Source organism: Schistocerca gregaria, chromosome 2, assembly GCF_023897955.1.
Source record: "Schistocerca gregaria isolate iqSchGreg1 chromosome 2, iqSchGreg1.2, whole genome shotgun sequence".
NCBI lineage: Eukaryota > Metazoa > Arthropoda > Insecta > Orthoptera > Acrididae > Schistocerca > Schistocerca gregaria.
In genome coordinates this window covers 871,204,951-871,224,929 of record NC_064921.1, presented here as the reverse complement: position 1 = coordinate 871,224,929, position 19,979 = coordinate 871,204,951, and the positions used below count along the sequence as shown (strand labels likewise).

At 43.7% G+C, this 19,979-nt stretch overlaps 1 protein-coding gene and 1 pseudogene across 8 annotated transcripts in view; both read left to right on the top strand.

The window, feature by feature from the left end:
• LOC126335266 (uncharacterized) overlaps nucleotides 1–19,979 on the top strand; it is a 1,744,002-nt gene that overhangs the window by 1,672,996 nt on the left and 51,027 nt on the right. For 6 of the 8 annotated variants that reach the window (XM_049998313.1, XM_049998318.1, XM_049998314.1 and 3 more), the window contains 2 exons: nucleotides 4,858–4,956; nucleotides 10,268–10,441. In XM_049998313.1, coding sequence (XP_049854270.1) covers nucleotides 4,858–4,956; nucleotides 10,268–10,441 — 273 coding nt within the window. The remainder of the gene's footprint in view (nucleotides 1–4,857; nucleotides 4,957–10,267; nucleotides 10,442–19,979) is intronic. The other 2 variants (XM_049998315.1, XM_049998317.1) reach the window with 1 other exon arrangement.
• On the top strand, nucleotides 17,941–18,058 carry LOC126337365 (5S ribosomal RNA; annotated as a pseudogene).

Sequence of the window (19,979 nt, the reverse complement as noted above, 5' to 3'; positions counted from 1 at the left end):
GCGGGTCATTGAAAAGAAAATTGCACTCGATGTATGGCCACAGATAATAAGCGACTGACTACCAGTCAGTAAAAGATGCTTCGTTACAGCTTCCTGCTGTATTACAAACAGGTCCTTGATTTTCAAGACTACTGCCATGGCAATTCTTAATTTGAACTCACTATGAGGGACCGATGACCTAGCAGTTTAGTACCTCTCCCCCCCCCCCACCCCTTCTTTAAAGCAACCAGTCAACACTCCGTACTTGTATTGATGCAGACACCAGACAGGAAAGGCAACAAAAGTGAAACTTCCTTTTTTAAAATGTGTGTGTCTGCACTTCAATTGCTGAATGACTGAGAACATGAAACTTCTACGTTATTTGATTCTCAAACAGCTGAGTATAACAGAACGTACTGAGCCTACTTTCTCTTTACTTTCTCTTATCATGTCAGCACTGACCCACAATATTCCAGCGCAACGCAGTCTGACTGCTCAAAAACATTACAACCTGACTTCAGATAATTAATTGAAAAGAATGGCCCTGACTAACAATAACCTATGCATTTCATTAAGCACTTACCTCACAAAAATCTTCATTACGCGAACTATTGCAATAAAGTGAGCGTCAATACTGCCAGCTAAATAAAAGATTCTAACTACTAAAGCCACTACCTACTAGGCATGTGGTTAGCAAAGGAAAGATTTTGTTGCAAACCAAATGTATTTTTTACCTTGATAATCTGACATCCAGTTCAAACACGAATATAAATCGTCATTGACATCTAGTACAAAGGTATATAATCACGAATAATATTCAGTCTCCAAGTTGAACATGTACAGATCGTTAGCCTACGCTAACACTTCAGACCTCTACCCTCCATCAATGCCAACTTCACATCTAACATCCATCACTGCTGGCTGTTCACCTCCAACTGCCTAACAGCACTTCCATCACTGCTGGCGGCTAACTTCCAACTGCCCAACACTTCTGCCGATTAACTTCCAAAACGAGTCCAACCAGCCACAGAGTCTCTCACAAAGAAAGCGCAGTCAGAGATCCAATGCAAAGCGCTACACAGCGCTGTCAACACAGAAGCAGCCCACTAACAAAAGCTGGAGCTCTCGAAGCAGTCAGTTCGATACGGGGCGTTTATTTGCCTCAGATTATTTTTACCAGGCAGGCGGAGGGTAAGCGAGACATTGTGTTGCAATGATATAAAAAGTGAGCTGTTAATTTTATGAGGAAACTGTCTGTTATAGTCACAGAATGCTTAATTATCTAACACGCATGAAATTGTATTAAAAATTTATGTGCCATATTCATGCCTATTTATGCGCAACATTTGATGTTTTCTTATATCAAGGTCCGCAGCTCGTGGTCGTGCGGTAGCGTTCTCGCTTCCCACGCCCGAGTTCCCGGGTTCGATTCCCGGCGGGGTCAGGGATTTTCTCTGTCTCGTGATGACTGGGTGTTACGTGATGTCCTTAGGTTAGTTAGGTTTAAGTAATTCTAAGTTCTAGGGGACTGATAACCATAGATGTTAAGTCCCGTAGTGCTCAGAGCCATTTTCTTATATCAAGGACAGAACAAAATAAAATAGCAAATGAATAAACAAACTCATATAATGAACACGCAGATACTTGGATATCAGTACCCCATATTAACAAAGAAGAAGATAAAAAATTTGTTTAAGCAATTTTGAGGATAATCAGCCCAGTTGTCAATCGTGTGATTATTGCCACAAGATGTGTCGGGACGATATTAATCTATTTTCAAGCGCTAAAAACCAGGTAACCAGATAAAAAATTATATTTCTACCGACAGATGTATAAGGATTACAGACTTTCTGCGTTATAATCTAGCTTAAGAAAATTGTGCCATTAGTCCTCGTCACAATTAAGAAACAAGCTGAGCACGTGCACTATCGACCCAAACCATAAAACATCACAAGCCGGTGCATCCACTGTTCCCGAGGTACAGTTGCAAACTGAAAGCCACTGCCATCACCTACCAACGGAGATATGTAATTAATGCCCAATGTTCAGCACAAACGATGTCTTTGAGAAATGCCTGTCTGGTCTTAGCCCATTCTAACGTAAAAACTACCTCTGCGCTGCAATTTAAGCCGCAACAGCAAGCGAAAATCGTATGTCACTTCGTAAAATATGTTGATGGCTGCTTCTTAAGGGAGGTTATCGCTAAAGTGTGCCCAGATATGCCCTTTAGACAGTTCCGTCCTCTCATTTAAAACGCCGACGCACACTTCTTTCAAGGCTCAATAAATCTCTACTTCCTCCAAATTTGGTAGCAACCACCTTTTTTTCTTCAACGTTCAACTTGTTTCTGTTACATTCCTCAACGAATGCTACTCATTCTTAAGATGCTGTGCTACAGCTGACAAGCCGTCCTCTCTGTTGTTATACCCTTTAACTTTAAAAATCCGTCCTGTCTGCCCCACATATCTCGCTTCACAATCCTGACATTTTACTTCATGCACTCCCGAGTTCCTCACCCAGCTCCTCAACTTTGCTTGAATAACAGCTGTATGATGGCTTCACATAAGTTATCCTAAGACGTGTTTAGTTGTAAGCGTCTTGAGCACGCGGATACAAAATATTCGCCATGTTCACTAAATTTCGTTGGAAATATCAGAAAGCAGACACTGTTTTGGCTCATTTCTTTCGAATGAGTGACTGTGATGGGGGGGGAGGGGGAGATGCAATTCCATTTATAAACCAGATCACCGACGATAAGCTAATATGACATAGGAACTAACAGATTAAAGCTGGGTGTGGCCCCACGATCACTGTTGTCCGTGGCCAGTGCTATATTAGTTAATCCTACGCAACAGATATTCCCTTTGAAAACAAATGTTGCATAAATGGTTTAATTCTATCCAAGAACTCCTTTTGTGTGCTGATTGGACATCGATATCGTCATATTACGAAACAGATATGGAGCTGAATACATTTTATTTAATTAAATTTATCCATTGTATATATTCAGCAAAGCGGTTGTATACAGCGTGACCCAAGCGGAATGGTCAGTATTCAGGGACATGAAAGAAACGAACGTTCGAACAAAAAAGTTCAGTAAACATGGGCTCTAACATTACCTTGAGAGCTATGATCACTAAATCTTTGGCAGTGGGAAAGAAATTTCTTCAGTTGCAAGCTCTTTGCTTTCCCTATTTTAGGAGGTAGTTGTATGAAAAAGGAAAAAGGAAAAAAATATCCAGTTAATATGGGTTCTAAAGTGCACACCTTGAGAGTTATGAGCACTTTGCTCATGTTTGCTACTGTGAAAGTCATCTCTTCTACTGAAAACGTGTTAATAGCTCTGAAGGTACGCATTTTTTAGCATATGGTTACTAAGCCTTTTCTTCCTTTGCATAATAGTTTCTGTCACATCTCCGAATCCCGATCATTCTTCCTGGACATCCCGTATTATAAGTAGGGCAAACACTAGTATGTTCATTTGGGATATAGTTGCGGTTACAGCAATTTATATCAAGTACAATTTTTAACTCTGTAAGCACAAGATCAGTTTGGATTCCGTAGAAATACTGGAACACATGAGGCAGTACTGATCTTACGCTTTATCTTAGAAGAAAGATTAAGGAAAGGCAAACCTACGTTTCTAGCATTTGTGGACTAAGAGAAAGCTTTCGACAATGTTGACTGGAATACTCTCTTTCAAATTCTAAAGGTGGCAGGGTAATATACAGGGAGCGAAAGGCTGGTTACAATTTGTACAGAAACCAGATGGCAGGCATAAGAGTCGAGGGACGTGAAAGGGAAGCAGTGGTTGGGATTGGAGTAAGACAGGGTTGTAGCCTCTCCCCGATGTTATTCAATCTGTATATTGAGCAAGCAGTAAAGGAAACAAAATAAAAATTCAGAGTAGGTATTAAAATCCATGGAGAAGAAATAAAAACGTAGAGGTTCGCCGATGACATTGTAATTCTGTCAGAGACAGCAAATGACTTGGAAGAGCAGTTGAACGGAATGGACAGTGTCTTGAAAGGAGGATATAAGATGAACATCAACAAAAGCAAAACGAAGATAATGGAATGTAGTCGAATTAAGTCGGGTGATGCTGAGGGAATTAGATTAGGAAATGAGACACTGAAAGTAGTAAAGGAGTTTTGCTATATGGGGAGCGAAATAAATGATGATGGTCGAAGTAGAGAGGATATAAAATGTAGACTGGCAATGGCAAGGAAAGCATTTCTGAAGAAGAGAAATTTAACATCGAGTATAGATTTAAGTGTCAGCAAGCCGTTTCTGAAAGTATTTCTGTGGGGTGTAGGCATGTATGTAAGTGAAACATAGGGGATAAATAGTTTGGACTAGAAGAGAATACAAGCTTTCGAAATTGGAGGCCAGTGTGGAGGGTAAAAATCGTAGAGGGAGACCAAGAGATGAATACACTAAGGAGATTTAGAAGGATGTAGGTTGCAGTAGGTACTGGGAGATGAAGAAGCTTGCACAGGATAGAGTAGCTTGGAGAGCAGCATCAAACCAGTCTCAGGACTGAAGACCGCAACAACAACACAACAGTTTATATCAAGTAGAATTTTTAACTCGGTAAGCACAAGATAAAGCTGATGCGCTATGCAGAGGAGGAAGATAGTGGCCGTCTTGTAAGCGATTTTCTTTTATTTATTTATTCATTTATTTAGTCTCACGTCAAGCAAGGGGTATAATGACCCGTTGCTTCTTCTTACTGTCATCACCATATAATCTGAATACGTTGCATAGTACCTCGTCCAAGTAACCGCAATGAGAACGCCTTTCCCGGTGGTACTTGTTTCAGCATAAATTGCAGACTGCGGCAGACATTAAGGAGGTTTCCCATTATTCCTGTTGCAGGCTCTGAAGCGCGGACAGGAGGAGAGCGACCTTGAGCGCATCCAGGACCTGTTCCCCAACGACTGTCTGCGTCTGTACGACAAGGATGCCCTCACCATGGTAAGTGCCGCCACCATACGGATGCGTCAGTAACGCCGTTTGCCTTCATTGGTAACGCAGCTCTTTACCTGTAATTACTTACGAGCTAAGCTAGCTAAGCAAGACCCTTACTCAGGAATTGAGTTTTGGAGGCAGATGTCGGATTCCAGCATTGTCTTCTGAGAAAGAATCGAAAGTAGGACCGGTGCGACTGTTACAAATCTTTATTCAGACTCACGATCGGTTTCGCTGACTGTATTTGCATCATCAGGTGTTTATTTATTTGTACACACATGTATAAAAGAACTTTGGCAATGTCAGGTCATGGAAAAGAAAACGGTTAGATTTGTGACTACTTACAGACAGTACATGAAAAAGATACGTTTAAAACCTGTCAAGAGGTACATCAACCCAACATTCTCATCAAATTGTGAGTAAGGTTCCAGTATCACTGCTTAAAACATTTATCGATTATTACGACAGCTGAAACTTCCTGGCAGGTTAAAACTGTGTGCCGGACCGAGACTCGAACTCGGGACCTTCGCCTTTCGCGGGCAAATGCTGTACCAACTAAGCTACCCAAGCACGCCTCACGCCCCGTCCACACAGCTTTACTTCCGCCAGTGCCTTGTCTCCTACCTTCCAAACTATACAGAAGTTCTCCTGCGAACCTTGCAGGACTAGCCCTCCTGGAAGAAAGGGTATTGCGGAGACATGGCTTAGCCACAGCCTGGGGGATGTTTCAAGAATGAGATTTTCAACTCTGCACAGGAGTGTGCGCTGATATAAAACTTCCTGGCGGAAGTAAAGCTGTGAGGACGGGGCGTGAGTCGTGCTTGGGTAGCTCAGTTGGTAGAGCACTTGCCCGCGAAATGCAAAGGTCCCGAGTTCGAGTCTAGGTCGCGAAAAGCCGCATGAAACTTCCGAAGTATCTACTAGGTCATTTATACATATTGTGAAAAGCAATGATCCTATAACACTCCCGTGTGGCACGCCAGAGGTTACTTTAACGTCTATAGACGTGTCTCCATTGAGAACAACATGCTGTTGTCTGTTTGCTAAAAACTCTTCAATCCAGTCACACAGCTGGGCTGATATTCCGTAGGCTCTCACTTTATCAGGCGACAGTGCGGAACTGTATCGAACGCCTTCCGAAAGTCAAGGAAAATAGCATCTACCTGGGAGCCTGTATCTAATATTTTCTGGGTCTCGTGAACAAACTATTTCAGTGACTTGCTAGTCTCATACAGATATGATTTTATGTATATAGACGGAATCGGCAAGTGAAAATATGTACCAAGGCCGGCACTCGAACCCGGCTCTCCTGCATACTAGGCAGGTATGTTTTGGGGTTTGCTGTGGGAGTCAGTTGACGCCAGGAAGTACGAGATGTTGGCGACGAGGTGGCATATTTGTGGAGACACGCCATGGTGCCGGGTCTGACACAGGCGCCTCCCTCAGCATGACGCCTACGCTTCCATTGAGCGTCCCTGGCCAGCCACGTCCGCCGCGGCAGGGTGCGGCGCCGCCTCCGATAGAGAGATCCAGCGTCGCGGTGGGTGGGCCCAGACACAAGAGAGCTCTTCCTTGTTCTTGCGAGCGCCGCGCGCCCCGGGAACTGGCGCCAGTGGACGCGCAAGAAACCAGCGGCGCGGCAAGAATGCCACCACAGAGCGCTCGCTGCCCGTAGTTCTGCACCTCGGCCGCTACGTGCGAATGGGCGCCGGTGGGCGCTGACGCACCGTCGATCAATCGGTCGTTAGCGGCGTTGCTGTCTGGCCCGCCCGAGTTCATCGTCCGCTGCGATGCGATTCGTTAGTTAGGCTGTGCGCAAACGAGACAGAAGGCTCGCTTAGATTTGTTGCCGTGACAGCTGCTGTTGCGCTCTGATAAGTTACTGTCGAGGTAAAGTCTTGTGGGAGTGGAACACTATTAAAGCCGCGGGGAAAAAAATGTTAGTTCCACAAGGCTCCATGTTAGGTCCACGACTATTTTTGATAGTGTGCTCGTGCAAGCGTGTGTGTGCATTCGCGCGCGCGCTATCACCTCAGCCATTTGACATCTAGATTAAGGCCGCCTTCTGACTCTCGATGGATTACAGCCCACATGTACTTCCCCTATTACGTCTTGGTCTTCAGTCCGTTCCTGATCCATCTGTTTGTGCGTGACAACTGTCCAGTTAATTCCAAACACGCAGATTTCCATTATCCGTCGAGTAAAGCCCAATTTTTTAAGCGTTTCGCACTAAAAAGTCCGCGCCAGACTGTCGCAAGTCAAAGCTGATAAAACACTTGCCGTTTTGTCACATTGGGAACCTAAATTTGAAAACTGTAGTTGCCCATTTTTACTCTATTACCCCCCCCCCCCCCTCTCTCTCTCTCTCTCTCTCTCTCTCTCTCTCTCTCTCTCTCTCTCTCTCTCTCTCTCTCTCACACACACACACACACACACACACACACACACACACACACACACACACATACGGACGCGAGCGCGCGGCCGGTAATGGAGAACACATTTATACGTTACTGTGGGTCTTATTAGCTGAGTCGAATCTCGACTTTCTTTCTCTGTCCGCTGGTCTCCTTTTATCTGCCCAGCCACTGTTCCGTTGTCATCGCATGGACGATTTCGAACGTGTTGATAAGCTGATCAACTGAAAGTGTCCTCATGAGAACCAGTTTTTGCGTTATTCAAGAGATCAATATTTATCTGCTACATTTTTTCCGACAGTTACAAATGCATAGCTGCAAGGCAGAGGATGACACGACTGTCGGTCGAACCCCTTTGGCCATCAGGGCCTCGACGAGGTACTCGTTTTTACGTTAAGCGAGGGTATAAGCGATCAGATGAAGTATGCCGGGTGATTACTTAATTCTCTGGCCGACGGTACAGTACACAGAAACAATCATATGTGTAAGTAAAACCATTCCTGTGTAACGCACACCACTAAGCCCTTCAGCTATAGTACATGCTTAGAGGAGAAAACATTGAAACTGTACAGAAGCTACGAAAACATTGTCGAGGCAGATTTCACCAGTCGATAACTTGCAGCGATAAGATTTTGTGATGCGCGTAACTAAGATTACTAGCTAACCGTTGTCTCATAAGCCGTGAATGAATTTAGTATGCATCGCCACGTAAATATAGTTCGCCATCTCCTCAAAGCGTTTCCTATTTACTCACGCTGACGAAATGTGGGAAAGTCTCTTAGCGTAATGTGGTATCTTATCTGCCCTTCCAGTGTTGTAGCATTTCCTCTGTGTCTGTCTATCTCACTGATGCGTTTGCATACATGTTCCATTAACTCAGCACCTACTAAACGGATGTATTACGTAGATTTAGAATTTTTTCTTGTCACAAGAGGGGAAGTTGTAGATACTGTAATATAGAACTCGACCATACCAAGATCACTAAGCTTTAGAGATAGCACAACAAACTTCCAGGGTTTCATTTCATCCGCTACGCATTGACTGATTTTTCGATTTGGTGCTTACGAGAGCGATATTTCTGCGCGGTAACTTTCACTGTATTGATTTTTAACGTCGTTGAGAGAAACTCCAAATCTAAAAGCGTAATAAACGTGAGTAGTGTACTAAGCCAGCTTTGCTTTTAGACTGTTCTCTTAAAAAGTCACAGCCGACTAAGTCAAGGTACCAAGCATCCAGTCCCTTACCGCTGGCGTGGGGTGTGAACTTGTACCCATTCTTATGTCCACTTGAGAATCCTACTGTAACTTGCAATTTGAATTCGTTGGAAAGCAGCAATTATTTTACGAAGTCATTCGGCTGGAAACCGATCAAATTATGTTTTTTAGTTGTGTGTGTGTGTGTGTGTGTGTGTGTGTGTGTGTGTGTGTGTGTGTGTGTGTGTGTGTTTCCTCACAGAACTGTGTGTAGCAATTTTTGTTCCTAGTCTTAGGTTCCTCAAGTTTATACACTAACTCATAAAGAAAAGGAAGTTTGATTGCACAAAAGTTAGCAGGTGAAATTAATATCTGGTGTTCAACAACAGTGATCTTGTATACGTTTGGGTAGTATGCGCACCTCGTATGCACTCTCTAATGAAATTAGTCATAAATAATCCGTCATTAGAATAAAATATCTCATTTGTTATTCATTAGTACGGCTGTCACTTAGTCAGAAATGAGTTCAATAACAGGAAGAAAGAACTATCTTCTGTAATTTCACAATAAAGTAAAATGTTTGACAAGCAGCAAAGCTAATTCTAAAGGTAGTCCTGGATAACTCCTCCTACTTGATAGACAAATAGTTAATGAAACTCTAAATGCGAACATTTTTAGGTTAGCCTTTACCGTGACTGTTATTGACATTAAATGAAACAATAAGTTTACTGTTAACAGTCACTGTTTATTTTTCTGAAATACTGTTTTCTTTTCTCCATTAGACAGTGTCACAACTTCCTCCAAAGAAATCGTAACACAACACAAACACACAAATGCCATATTAACTGATGTATATCCACCTGATGATGGAGGTTTAAACCTTCGAAACGCGTCGTGGAAACAAATAAACAGTGACTGGTAACAGTAAACTTATTGTTTCATTTAATGAAACTCTGGTATCATTCATACTGCAGTAGAAAAATATTAAATTGTTTTCCTTATGCTTGAGATCCACAGTTTTTAACTTCTCTGAGACTGTCTGCTACTTGATTTTTAAATGTCTTTTTCGTCACTATTGGCCAATTTCAACCAGATAATCAGCAGCAAGTGCCATGAACATGTAATCATATCTTTTCTAATACTAGATCGTACATACACTCAAAAAAATTCAAAAAACATCATATGCCAGTTGTTTTATTCTTGACTGCATGTAGAATCTGTCAGAAAAGATCACGGTTTTGTTTAGAGTTGTGGTTCAGTTCACGCTCGAATGCAGCCTTTCTCGAGTAGCACGGATGAATTCTTCTCGCAAAATCAGCCAAGTAATATTTTTTCGTTTCAGAGCGATGCCTCTGAAGCAAAAGCATCATCTCAAGACGTCGTCCAAAACGAAGGTATTACTCGGCTGATTACCACAGAAAATTTACTTGTGTTTCCGTTGTAAGATGAACAGTGAGAGAGATTAATATATTTATTTTACTAAATTTAAGACACTGTGCTATTTAATTCTCTGTAAATGCACAACACTTAGCCATGCTTACAAACAAATAGTCCGTAACCTAATTTGTTCCATGTCATATCTACAGAAATATTACAAATGTATGTAACTGGACGGACTTCAGCATGACTCAGGCCTTATCTGTTAGTACTTGACTGCACCCATCCTGTGCAAGTGTGTGTGAGTGAGGCCGGCCGTGTGTGTTCCAGAAGATGAAAGGGCTGATCCGCAAGCGGTCGACGACCGCGGCGCGGCTGCAGCGCGCCCTGTCGGCCAAGGCGGCGAGGCCGTCGACGGGGAGCGAACCCAGCTCCCCCCAGCAGCAGCCGCAGCCGCGCGACAAACGCCAGTTCCTCATGGAGGCTCCCGTCACCTTCACAACGGTCAGTACCTGCCGGCTCCGCTATCTCTCAAAGCATAATAAAATCTTCGTCTTCTACGCAATGCAGCAACCACTCGTAAAGATGCAAAGTACTGTTAATTGTTTTTTTTGTCATCAGTCTTAGGGCTGATCTGAGGCGGCACTCCACAACTTCCTCTCCTTTGCCAACCTCTTTATCTGAACAGGACTAACACCCAAAGTCATCGATCTATTTGCTGTTCGTATTTCAGTCTCTCTTCCCCTACAGCTTTTGCTCTCTTCGGCGTCCTCTTGTGCCAAGGAAGTTAACCGTTGATGCCTTAACGCTTGCCCTGTCATCTTGTACTTGCTTTTGCTCAGCTGTCTTTCCCTTTCCTCCCAGATTCTGCAGAGAACCTCATCATTTCTAACCTTATCAGTCCACTTAATTTTTCATCATCCTTCTGTAACAACACATCTCAAACCCTTCTGTTCTCTTCCGTTCTGGCTGAAACGCAGTGTACGATTCATTAAAATTCAGCGTTATACTCCAGACGTAAATTTTCAGAAACGTATTCGTCAAATGAAGCCCTGTGATTGATACTAAAAAGCTCCCTTTTACCGAGGAACGTCCTAGGTAGGTGTGCTAATCGGCTTCTTATACTCGCGTTGCCTCGTCCATCAGGAGTTACACTACAGAAAGCGGAGAATGCGTTTACGTTGGTTTAAACATCGTATACAGCTGTCAAAAAACCACCATTTAATTAAAACATAATACCTGTAACATTGTTATAGTACTCGTTTCCATTTCTGTTAAGACGCAGACAGTACAGACGTCATATGAAGCACAGACACGCAAAGAAACGCATCTGTTGTTCTGGGTCTCTGTGATTCAGGTCCGGTAATTCTTATTTTTCTTCTCATTCATTATCAACTAAATCTTTGTCTTCATTTTCTTAGTTGACATAGATATCATCACCACTACCATTATCACACACATTGTAATTGGAATTGTTCTCACTACCATGACCACGTCCACAATGATGTACAAATGTTCAGCCCACTTTATCGACCTTCTTTGAGCAGTAATAAGATGTTCCATCCCTGACACCGAATCAAGGGATTTTGCGGAAAAAAGTGCCAACCCTCATTCTAATAACGATTAGTCTAAAGTACTGGTACCAAGAAATTCCTTGCGTACTGTTAGAAGGCGATGTCTTGTTGTTCCTGCGTCCTTGTCCTTGAATTTAACCAAATTAGCATGCAGTAACTCAAAATATGCTGGATCACTGGGTCCCGAAATCGATTCCCGGCCGGACCTGAGAATTTTTTTTCCGCCCGGGGACTGGATGTTTGTGTTATCATCATTTCATAATCATTCGGGAAAGTAGCGAGTCTTGGGAATTTGTACGGGCATTAACCAAAATCATCATCATCAAAATACGCTCATTTGGCTCAGCACTTTCTTTCGTTGACCCATTCAATTTTGTACCTCACACTGCCTGTTACGGGAGATATCTTCCCTCTGTCGTTTGGAATGAAATTTTACATTAGCTACATGAATGCATTTCCGAAATACGTTGTTGCTGACACACGAAATTAACACTGCATGACCATGCGTGAAATACGCTCATCTTCAACCATAAACCTCGCCTGCCGCATCGTTTGTTTTGTTATTTCCTAAAAGTTTAGTGTACTGCTCTAATGTAGAGAGGCTAATTGTAGCTGTAGAAAAGACAGAATAGTTTCGGGAAATTTCCCAAAGGTCTCTTAAAGGAATTCATATGCTTTCTTAGGCTTCGTGAAGGCCTTCGAGCGATCAAATGTAGTGTGTCACTAATGATATTCTCTTGGATATAACAGGATCGCAGTGTGTTTCGGATTCTCTGCACTAGAAATCGGACATTTAACGTCATCTTATCTGTTTGCGAAACATGCTACAGTAATCTATCACAACAATAATAATCTTCATTTCTTGCATCCCCTTTTTCCCCTGTTCAATGTACCAAGTATTTTTGTTCCTTCGGAAATTTATTTTATATTAGTTTTCGAGGAGTATCTTTCCTGTGCTGCCTGTAGATTTTTAATACATTGTGGGGATACTATTTACAGAAAGGGTGAATGCCGACAGAGTTTTGGCCTGGAAGGACCGCAGTTACAATACTCATAGAATTTTCTACGGACTATATTTCCTGTTATGAGTGGATTATCAAATTTAGTTTTGCTAACTTATTCTGTAATCCTTCTGGCCAAGTTATTCTGCATTCCTTCTGACCAAGTTATTCTGCCATCCGTTGGAGCATGCAGACCCCCTCACGCCTAGACGCCAGCAAACAAATTCTGATGCTTAGCGTGCTTTTAAAAGCAGGAGAAGGGACGACGCAACCAAACATCGGCAGCACAGACTTAAACAGAGGGAAACGATGGCGTCTGGCGTCCCCTGTCACCGTGAGATACTAGCCGGACCGAGGAAACGTGTTCGGAATGGAGCATTCTTCCCAGGGGAAACCAGGTGGCTGGCTGCAGCTCGTTCGGACGGACGTCAGCGCCTTATCTGGCCGACCTTTCGACTTGTCCGCCCGCTTTTTAGATGCCGATAGACGAGGCACACGTGTCGTTTCCCCGTGTTTTATAGACCGGCCACCGGCGTGGCGAGCAACCTGTTTTGTTTACATCCCGGGAGAGGCTGCCGGCGCCCAGGAGACCTGGCTGACGTCACATCAGTAGGCCAGCCAATTAGGCGGCGCATTCTGTGACGTCAGTCGGGGTCGACACAGGAATAAATTACCGCCTTGCGCCACCAAAGCGAGTCTGGCGGTATCTCTGGGTGCATTTTATGTGAAAGGGTAGAGATAGACAGAGAGAGACCGTGTTAACGTCTGCATGTTACACTCCTCTCCTAGAATATTAATATGCCAAATATTTGGACAGAAAATTTAGCTACAGAGATGTACTTATAAAGCAACAAGCGCTCAGCCCATACCGATTTTCAGTTAATGAAGGATTTTAGTGATGTTACTTGATATTGTTACCTCTTCTAGTTCTTTATTAGAACAAACAGTAACACTCTAGTTTTTAGGGCATGGTAACAACACTCCCCGGTCTTGAAGAATGTCTGGTCTGTACTCTTTTGCTATGATCCACTGCAGATGGATATTACATTATTTTCATTTTGCCCTCTTCTCAACCCGTTCTCCCCTATCCTCCCTCTAAACACAAATCAGAATTCAGATCACATAAACTAGGTTCATGCTTCAACAGCTATTCATTAAATGGAGTGACTCAACTTGTGGTTAAATCAGTCAAAAGTAACTAGCTTAATTTTTCTAGGTGAGCCACTTGTCCGTGACGAGCTAACGGATTTTACACGTGGTTGGTGTAAAGCATGTTAGTCATTGGGTTTCGTTGACTATGAGAGGTTAGTTACAGACTTTTTACGTCAGTCTTTTGATTTTTGTCCACGATTAATGTGGTGTCACGGTTGTGTTAAATTGTGAGATAAAATGGAGGCTTGACCACTCTCAATCCAAAAGAACTAATTACGATGTGCTTCGAAGGTGCCTTCTTAATACAAGAACTGCATATTTGCATGGAAAGCGGTGAGGAAAGTTCAACCAGAAAGAAAAAAGAAGAAAAGCACAGTAACGTTTCGTAACTTCTGTTGCGTCATTATACAACGATGACACTGTTGTGGATAAACTTTCGTCAACGGTTTCCTTGCAGTGCGAACTCTTGTTTCGAGATGAAACTGAGATGATTGTGATGTCAGGTACCTTCGAAACGCGTAAAAATTAGTGTTTTATCATTGTTAGTGGTTGAACTTAAATTTAAAATTCTTCATCTCACAGAAGAAATTACACCGAACGTCCTTAATTATTGGTTGTATATATTCCAATCTCTGTTTTCCCCTGGAACCCTTATAGAGTTCTCTATAGGAAGTTATTATGTAAGTTATCCTTGAAGTCTTAAAACCTGTAGTATCATATTTTCTCTTCTTCAAGTTGGTATTTTCACGTATTGCCATCCTTTGCCAATTTTGCGAAAACTTCTCCATTTCTTTTCAGTCCACTAAGGGTTTAGCATCCTTCTGTAACATTGCACCTCAAATACTTCGATTATTACCTATTCCAGTTTTTCCATTTACACAAAATGCCCATCGCCTCCTACATGGGTAAAGTTTGATTTCATTACAGTTTCTTCACTGAGTTATTGGGATAGTATAGATGGTAATCGGTGATCAAACAGTGAAGCTAAATTTTTCATTGTGTTACAAATATCCGGGGAAGCATAGTACAGTTACAAAGAAAGCAAAAAACAAGGGTCTCGTGTAAACTACAGAATGTTAAAATGAAATCATCATCATCATATCAGTCGAAAGGAAGAAGTCGAGAGAATTCAGAAACAGACTAAAAAAGAAATAATTCACCAGATTAGTCCTCTTGTCTACAGGGTGTTCCAGAAATGTTGCGACAAACTTTGAGAGGTTTGTGGAGTGTTTCTTGAGGAACAAATCAAGGATAGGAACCGGTGTCCAGAAACATCGAAGTTATAGGCGCCGGCGCCTGTTTCTAGCACAACCCTTCAGCAGCGGATGTGACTATGCTGAGGGACTGTAGACGGAAGTCTCGCAGTGATTATTGTTGTTCAATGTGCATGATTGATTTTCACGATCGCCGGAGGAGAAGATAGAACCAGCTACTTCGTAGGCAGGCCTTGTCTCCTATGACTCAATTGTTGCCTGTGTAGATGACTGATTCGCATACAGTTTTGTATCCGCAGTTTTTCTCTCGGAACCCTCTAAAACCTCCAATGTTTTTAGTGTACAGGAGAAAAATAAACTGCAGATGGAAACCTGTGTCTGAAACCGTCACCCACCGAGGCAAAAGAATATCGAATTCATAGGAGACAAGGCCTGTCTACGCAGCAGCTAGTCCCATCTTCTCCAGTGGCGACAGTGGCAGTCAGTCGCGATCACTGGATAAGAAACACTGCGAGACATTCCGTCTACGGTCTGTCAGCGCACAGAGTCACGTTTGCTGCCAAAGGAGTAGCCTAGCGGCAGGCGCCAGTGGCTATAACTTCGACGCTCTGTAGAGTCGTTATGTGAAGTTTCTGGCAACAGGTTCCTGTCCTCGATTTGCTGCTCAAGATACCGTCTAAAATCCCTTGAAGTTTTGTCACAGCATTTCTGGAACACCCTGTATATTACAGAGATGTTGAAGTGTAATAATACAGATAAAGTTCGGAAGACGCCCACTTACATTTAATAATAGTTATTGTTATACTCTTCCTTTATTGCTGTTCTCTGCCTCCCACTACAATAGAAACATTGTGCTGCATTTGATAAGTACTGGTTACTCACCCACATTGGAAGGCTAATCTCATCAGTCAGCAGCAAGAGGAGGGAGGCAGTGATATACCGCCGCTGCACTGTTCTGGCAAGAGACGTATGTTATGAAATAGCTCTGTCTCGAGAGCTAATTGGCTCATGTAGGGTTTCCTAACGGCAGATTCTTGTGTGGATGTAGCTGTCTGATGCAGTCCCCTTGCAGTCAGGAGACATCTTACGAATTAATGGTGACACGAGAGCGACAGGTGTTCTGCAGTGTTACGTTTCACCCAAACTAACGACGCTCACAACGTCGGAGGAGGCCTAACGGCAACATAAACTCCTTGCTGGGGGGGATGGAAAAGATTTGTTTCTTTAGCCGCAGCAGGAGCCCGAGCCGCGGCTGTGACGTTCCGGAGAAGTGAGTTATTAATGAGGGGGTGAAGACGGAGGGTTGGGGCGCAGCACGGACAGGGGCGGCGTTGTTCGGGGTGGCCGCATGTGCGAGCAATTAAAACCAGCCAGCAGGCTGGGCCCGGGCGACAGATAGCAGTGGTGTAGTCGCACCAGGTCTACTGCTTCCAGAAAGCGTCACAGCCTGTGCGTTGCAGTAGCCTTTGAAGCTCGTGTCTGGTTACACCCACTCAGCTTCTCACCGTGTCTCCTAACGTAACGAAATAGTAAGCACACTGCGCAAAAGAATCAGTCGTTCCCAGGAGACATCACGCTAATATCGCTATAGCATCGCCTCTAGTTTTGATAGCGACGATGAGATACCGTAGATCAACCAGACTGCGGGTATGTTGAGTGCTACGTTACACCTGCTGTTCCACATAGTCTCAGACTTTTGCACGGACTACGGAAATGTGTGGCTTATGAGGAGATGCTCTACCGCTGTACCCCTTTCTTTTTAACTCCGTACGCACAGTCAGGGTTGATCTGTGTTCAGTTTTTGCAGTTTGGAAACCACGAGTGATTACTTCCGCTGACTTTATGCGATAGTTTTTAACTACCCTCCGTAATACTCAACGGTCGTTGCGTGTCTGTACCATAAGCCTGCCTGGGCTTTGGTATAGCTGAACTTGGTCCTTCGCGTCTCCACTTCACAATATCACCAACTATCGACTTCGGCACCTTTGCAAGCCGGCCGGAGTGACCGAGCGGTTGTAGGCGCTTCTGTCCGGAACCGCGCTGCTTCTGCTACGGTCGCAGGTTCGAATCCTGCCTCGGGCATGGATGTGTGTTATGTCCTTAGGTTGGTTAGGTTTAAGTAGTTCTAAGTTCTAGGGGACTGATGCCCTCAGATGTTAAGTCCCATAGTTCTCAGAGCCATTTGAACCAATTGAGCACCTTTGCAAGGGTTGATATATTCCTGATGGATTTCGTAGTCAGATGACGTCCTGTGACTCGTTGGTAGGGTGGAGTTTGCCAATTGAGCCGCTCTTCAGAATCATAATTTTTCTGACTTGCTTTCACTCCACTCTGAAAAAAGCCTTACACAACCCAGTAGCTCAAGTGCCCGAGGGCATATGACGTCACAAGCTGTTCAACTACATCATCTAAGCTATGGAGCTCGAAGGTCACCAATTCGACCCAGACATGGGCAGATATTTTAATTATCAAGTAATTATTTGAAATTTCGCAACAACTTTTAATGCAGGCAACTAAGCGAAGTTTCTACCCTCAAGCGTCTTAGTTTTAAATCGCTCTCCCCTTTACGCGCAGCCGCCTACCCTCCAGGCCTTAGGTTCGATCCACGCATACGGAAATATCATAACAAAAAAAATCATAATTGTCTCAGTTTACTCTGTGTGAATAACTTAATTTGTATGTAATTCCATAAAAATATCTGTCAGCATAGGTGCATATAGTAGGCGTGTGCAAATAGTTTTACACTACTGTGCTAACAAGGAAAACTCCCCTTCGCACCCCCTCAGATTTAGTGGTTAGATGGCCCTATGATAGTCCGCCAAAAACTGAAAACAGGAAGGAGGTGTACTGAACGGTGAAAAAAGAAGCAAAATAGAAACAGTGGATAGTCAGAGCTCAAGATGTGAAAAACAGTGCATATTTGCTTAGCCACGGTCTCGTAGTCTCGTAGGTACGTGGTTACGGTGTTGGATTGCGAAAGGGGGAGCCACGTTCAAATCTCACTCACGCCCCAATGTTTGTCTTTTTTTTCACAAAGTTATGTACTGTCCGTCCGATTACTGACCAACGGCCTCGCCGCAGTGGTAACACCGGTTCACGTCAGATCACCGAAGTTAAGCGTTGTCGGGCTGGGCTAGCACTTGGATGGGTGACCATCCGGTCTGTCGAGCGCTGTTGGCAAGCGGGGTGCACTCAGTCCTTGTGAGGGAAACTGAGGAGCTACTTGGTTGAGAAGTAGCGGCTCCGGTCTCGGAAACTGACATACGGCCGGGAGAGCGGTGTGCTGACCTCATGCTCCTTCATAGCTGCATCCAGGGACGCCTGTGGCCTGAGGATGACACGGTGGCCGGCCGGTACCGTTGGGCCTTCATGGCCTGTTCGGGAGGAGTTTTAGTCCAGTTACTGACGTGTCTTTTCGCTGTATTCAGATTTGTATTTGAGTCGTGGAGTAACGTCAGTTTGCAACAGCGAGGTGTAAGAAAGGGATCACTAAAAGTACGATCTCCTGTTTGTCCTACACAGGTGCCACATGTTATGACTCTTGCGTTCCGTTTTGGAAGTTTTAGCTTTACAATTCCATTACTGTGACATAGCTAACACCAGCTTATTTGTTGTTTTCATTTCTGTGAAAGGTCGATACGGTATCTCACCAGCTTTCACTATTAATCACATTTACTTGCGACGGTGATATATTCTTAGCACATGACACATATTCTACAAGCAATGTACAGTATGACAGTTTCTAAGAGAACAGACACAGCACCGACCGCACGAAAAGTTCATAATCTTCTGAAAAAATATTTGGTGCACGAGTGTGTTTTGAACACAGATCTCACGCTTTGCAGTCCAACACCTCGACCACATAAGCACAACGCGGTAGCTACAAATCTATGCTCGATGCTGCACATCTCGACCTTGGACCGTTCACTGTTTCTATTTTGCTTCTTTTTTCACAATTCAGTACATCTTCTTCCTGTTTCCATGTTTGATGTGTGTTCAGTTTTTGACGGGATATCTACTGGGTCATCTCCCGACGATTAAATATACTTGAGTGGTCTGTGTTGATAGACATCGTTATGAAATTATATGCAAATTACGCTGTTTACGCAGAGTAAACTGAGACAGTTGTGATATTTACGTATGCAGCAGTCGGACCTAGGGCCTGTAGAGTAGGAGTCCTGGGGTTAGGGGAGTTTGAACCTAAGGCCTTAGGGATAGAGACCAGAGGATGTGAAGGTTCAAGCAGCTGCCTGCATTAAACGTTGTTGCGAAATTTAGGTTAAATTACATGAAAATTAAAATAATTGCATATGCTGGGGGTCGAACAAGGAACCTTGCTACTCTAGAACTTAGATTTTGTTGCGAAATAGCTTGCGACGTCATATGCCCTTGGGCACCTGAGCTATTGCGTTGTATAACACTTCTATAGTGCGTGGAAGGCAGTTGCTTAAAACGGAAAGTAAGTCAAATGTCTCTGAGCACTATGGGACTTAAAATCTATGGTCATCAGTCCCCTAGAACTTAGAACTACTTAAACCTAACTAACCTAAGAACATCACACAACACCCAGCCATCACGAGGCAGAGAAAATCCCTGACCCCGCCGGGAATCGAACCCGGGAACCGGGGCGTGGGAAGCGAGAACGCTACCGCACGACCACGAGATGCGGGCGAAAGTAAGTCAGGTAATTAGAATGCGACCTTGAGGAGCGGCTGAGTCTGAAAACCTACCGTACTCTAGTTCACGTTCGAAGACAATGAGTTCACCTGACCAATCCTTTCTGCTGTTACTGTTTTTCTACTGGTATTTCCCCGCCTCCTTCTATACTGGTGGGTCGGCCACTCTTGACACTGTAAATTCCATATTACGTAGGTGTGGTAGTGATGTTTGGTTTATGGGGCGCTCAACTGTGACCGCACAAAGTCACAATATTCTCACAGTCCAATCTAGCCACTTTCACAACACAGACACCTTGTCCCCAGGCAGAGAAAAATCCCCAGCCCGGCCGGGAATCGAACCCGGGCCCCCGTGATACATTGGTGTTCCGGATATTTTTGGTCAGATAGTGTAGTTTTATACATTCCTTACATTGTATCAGCAT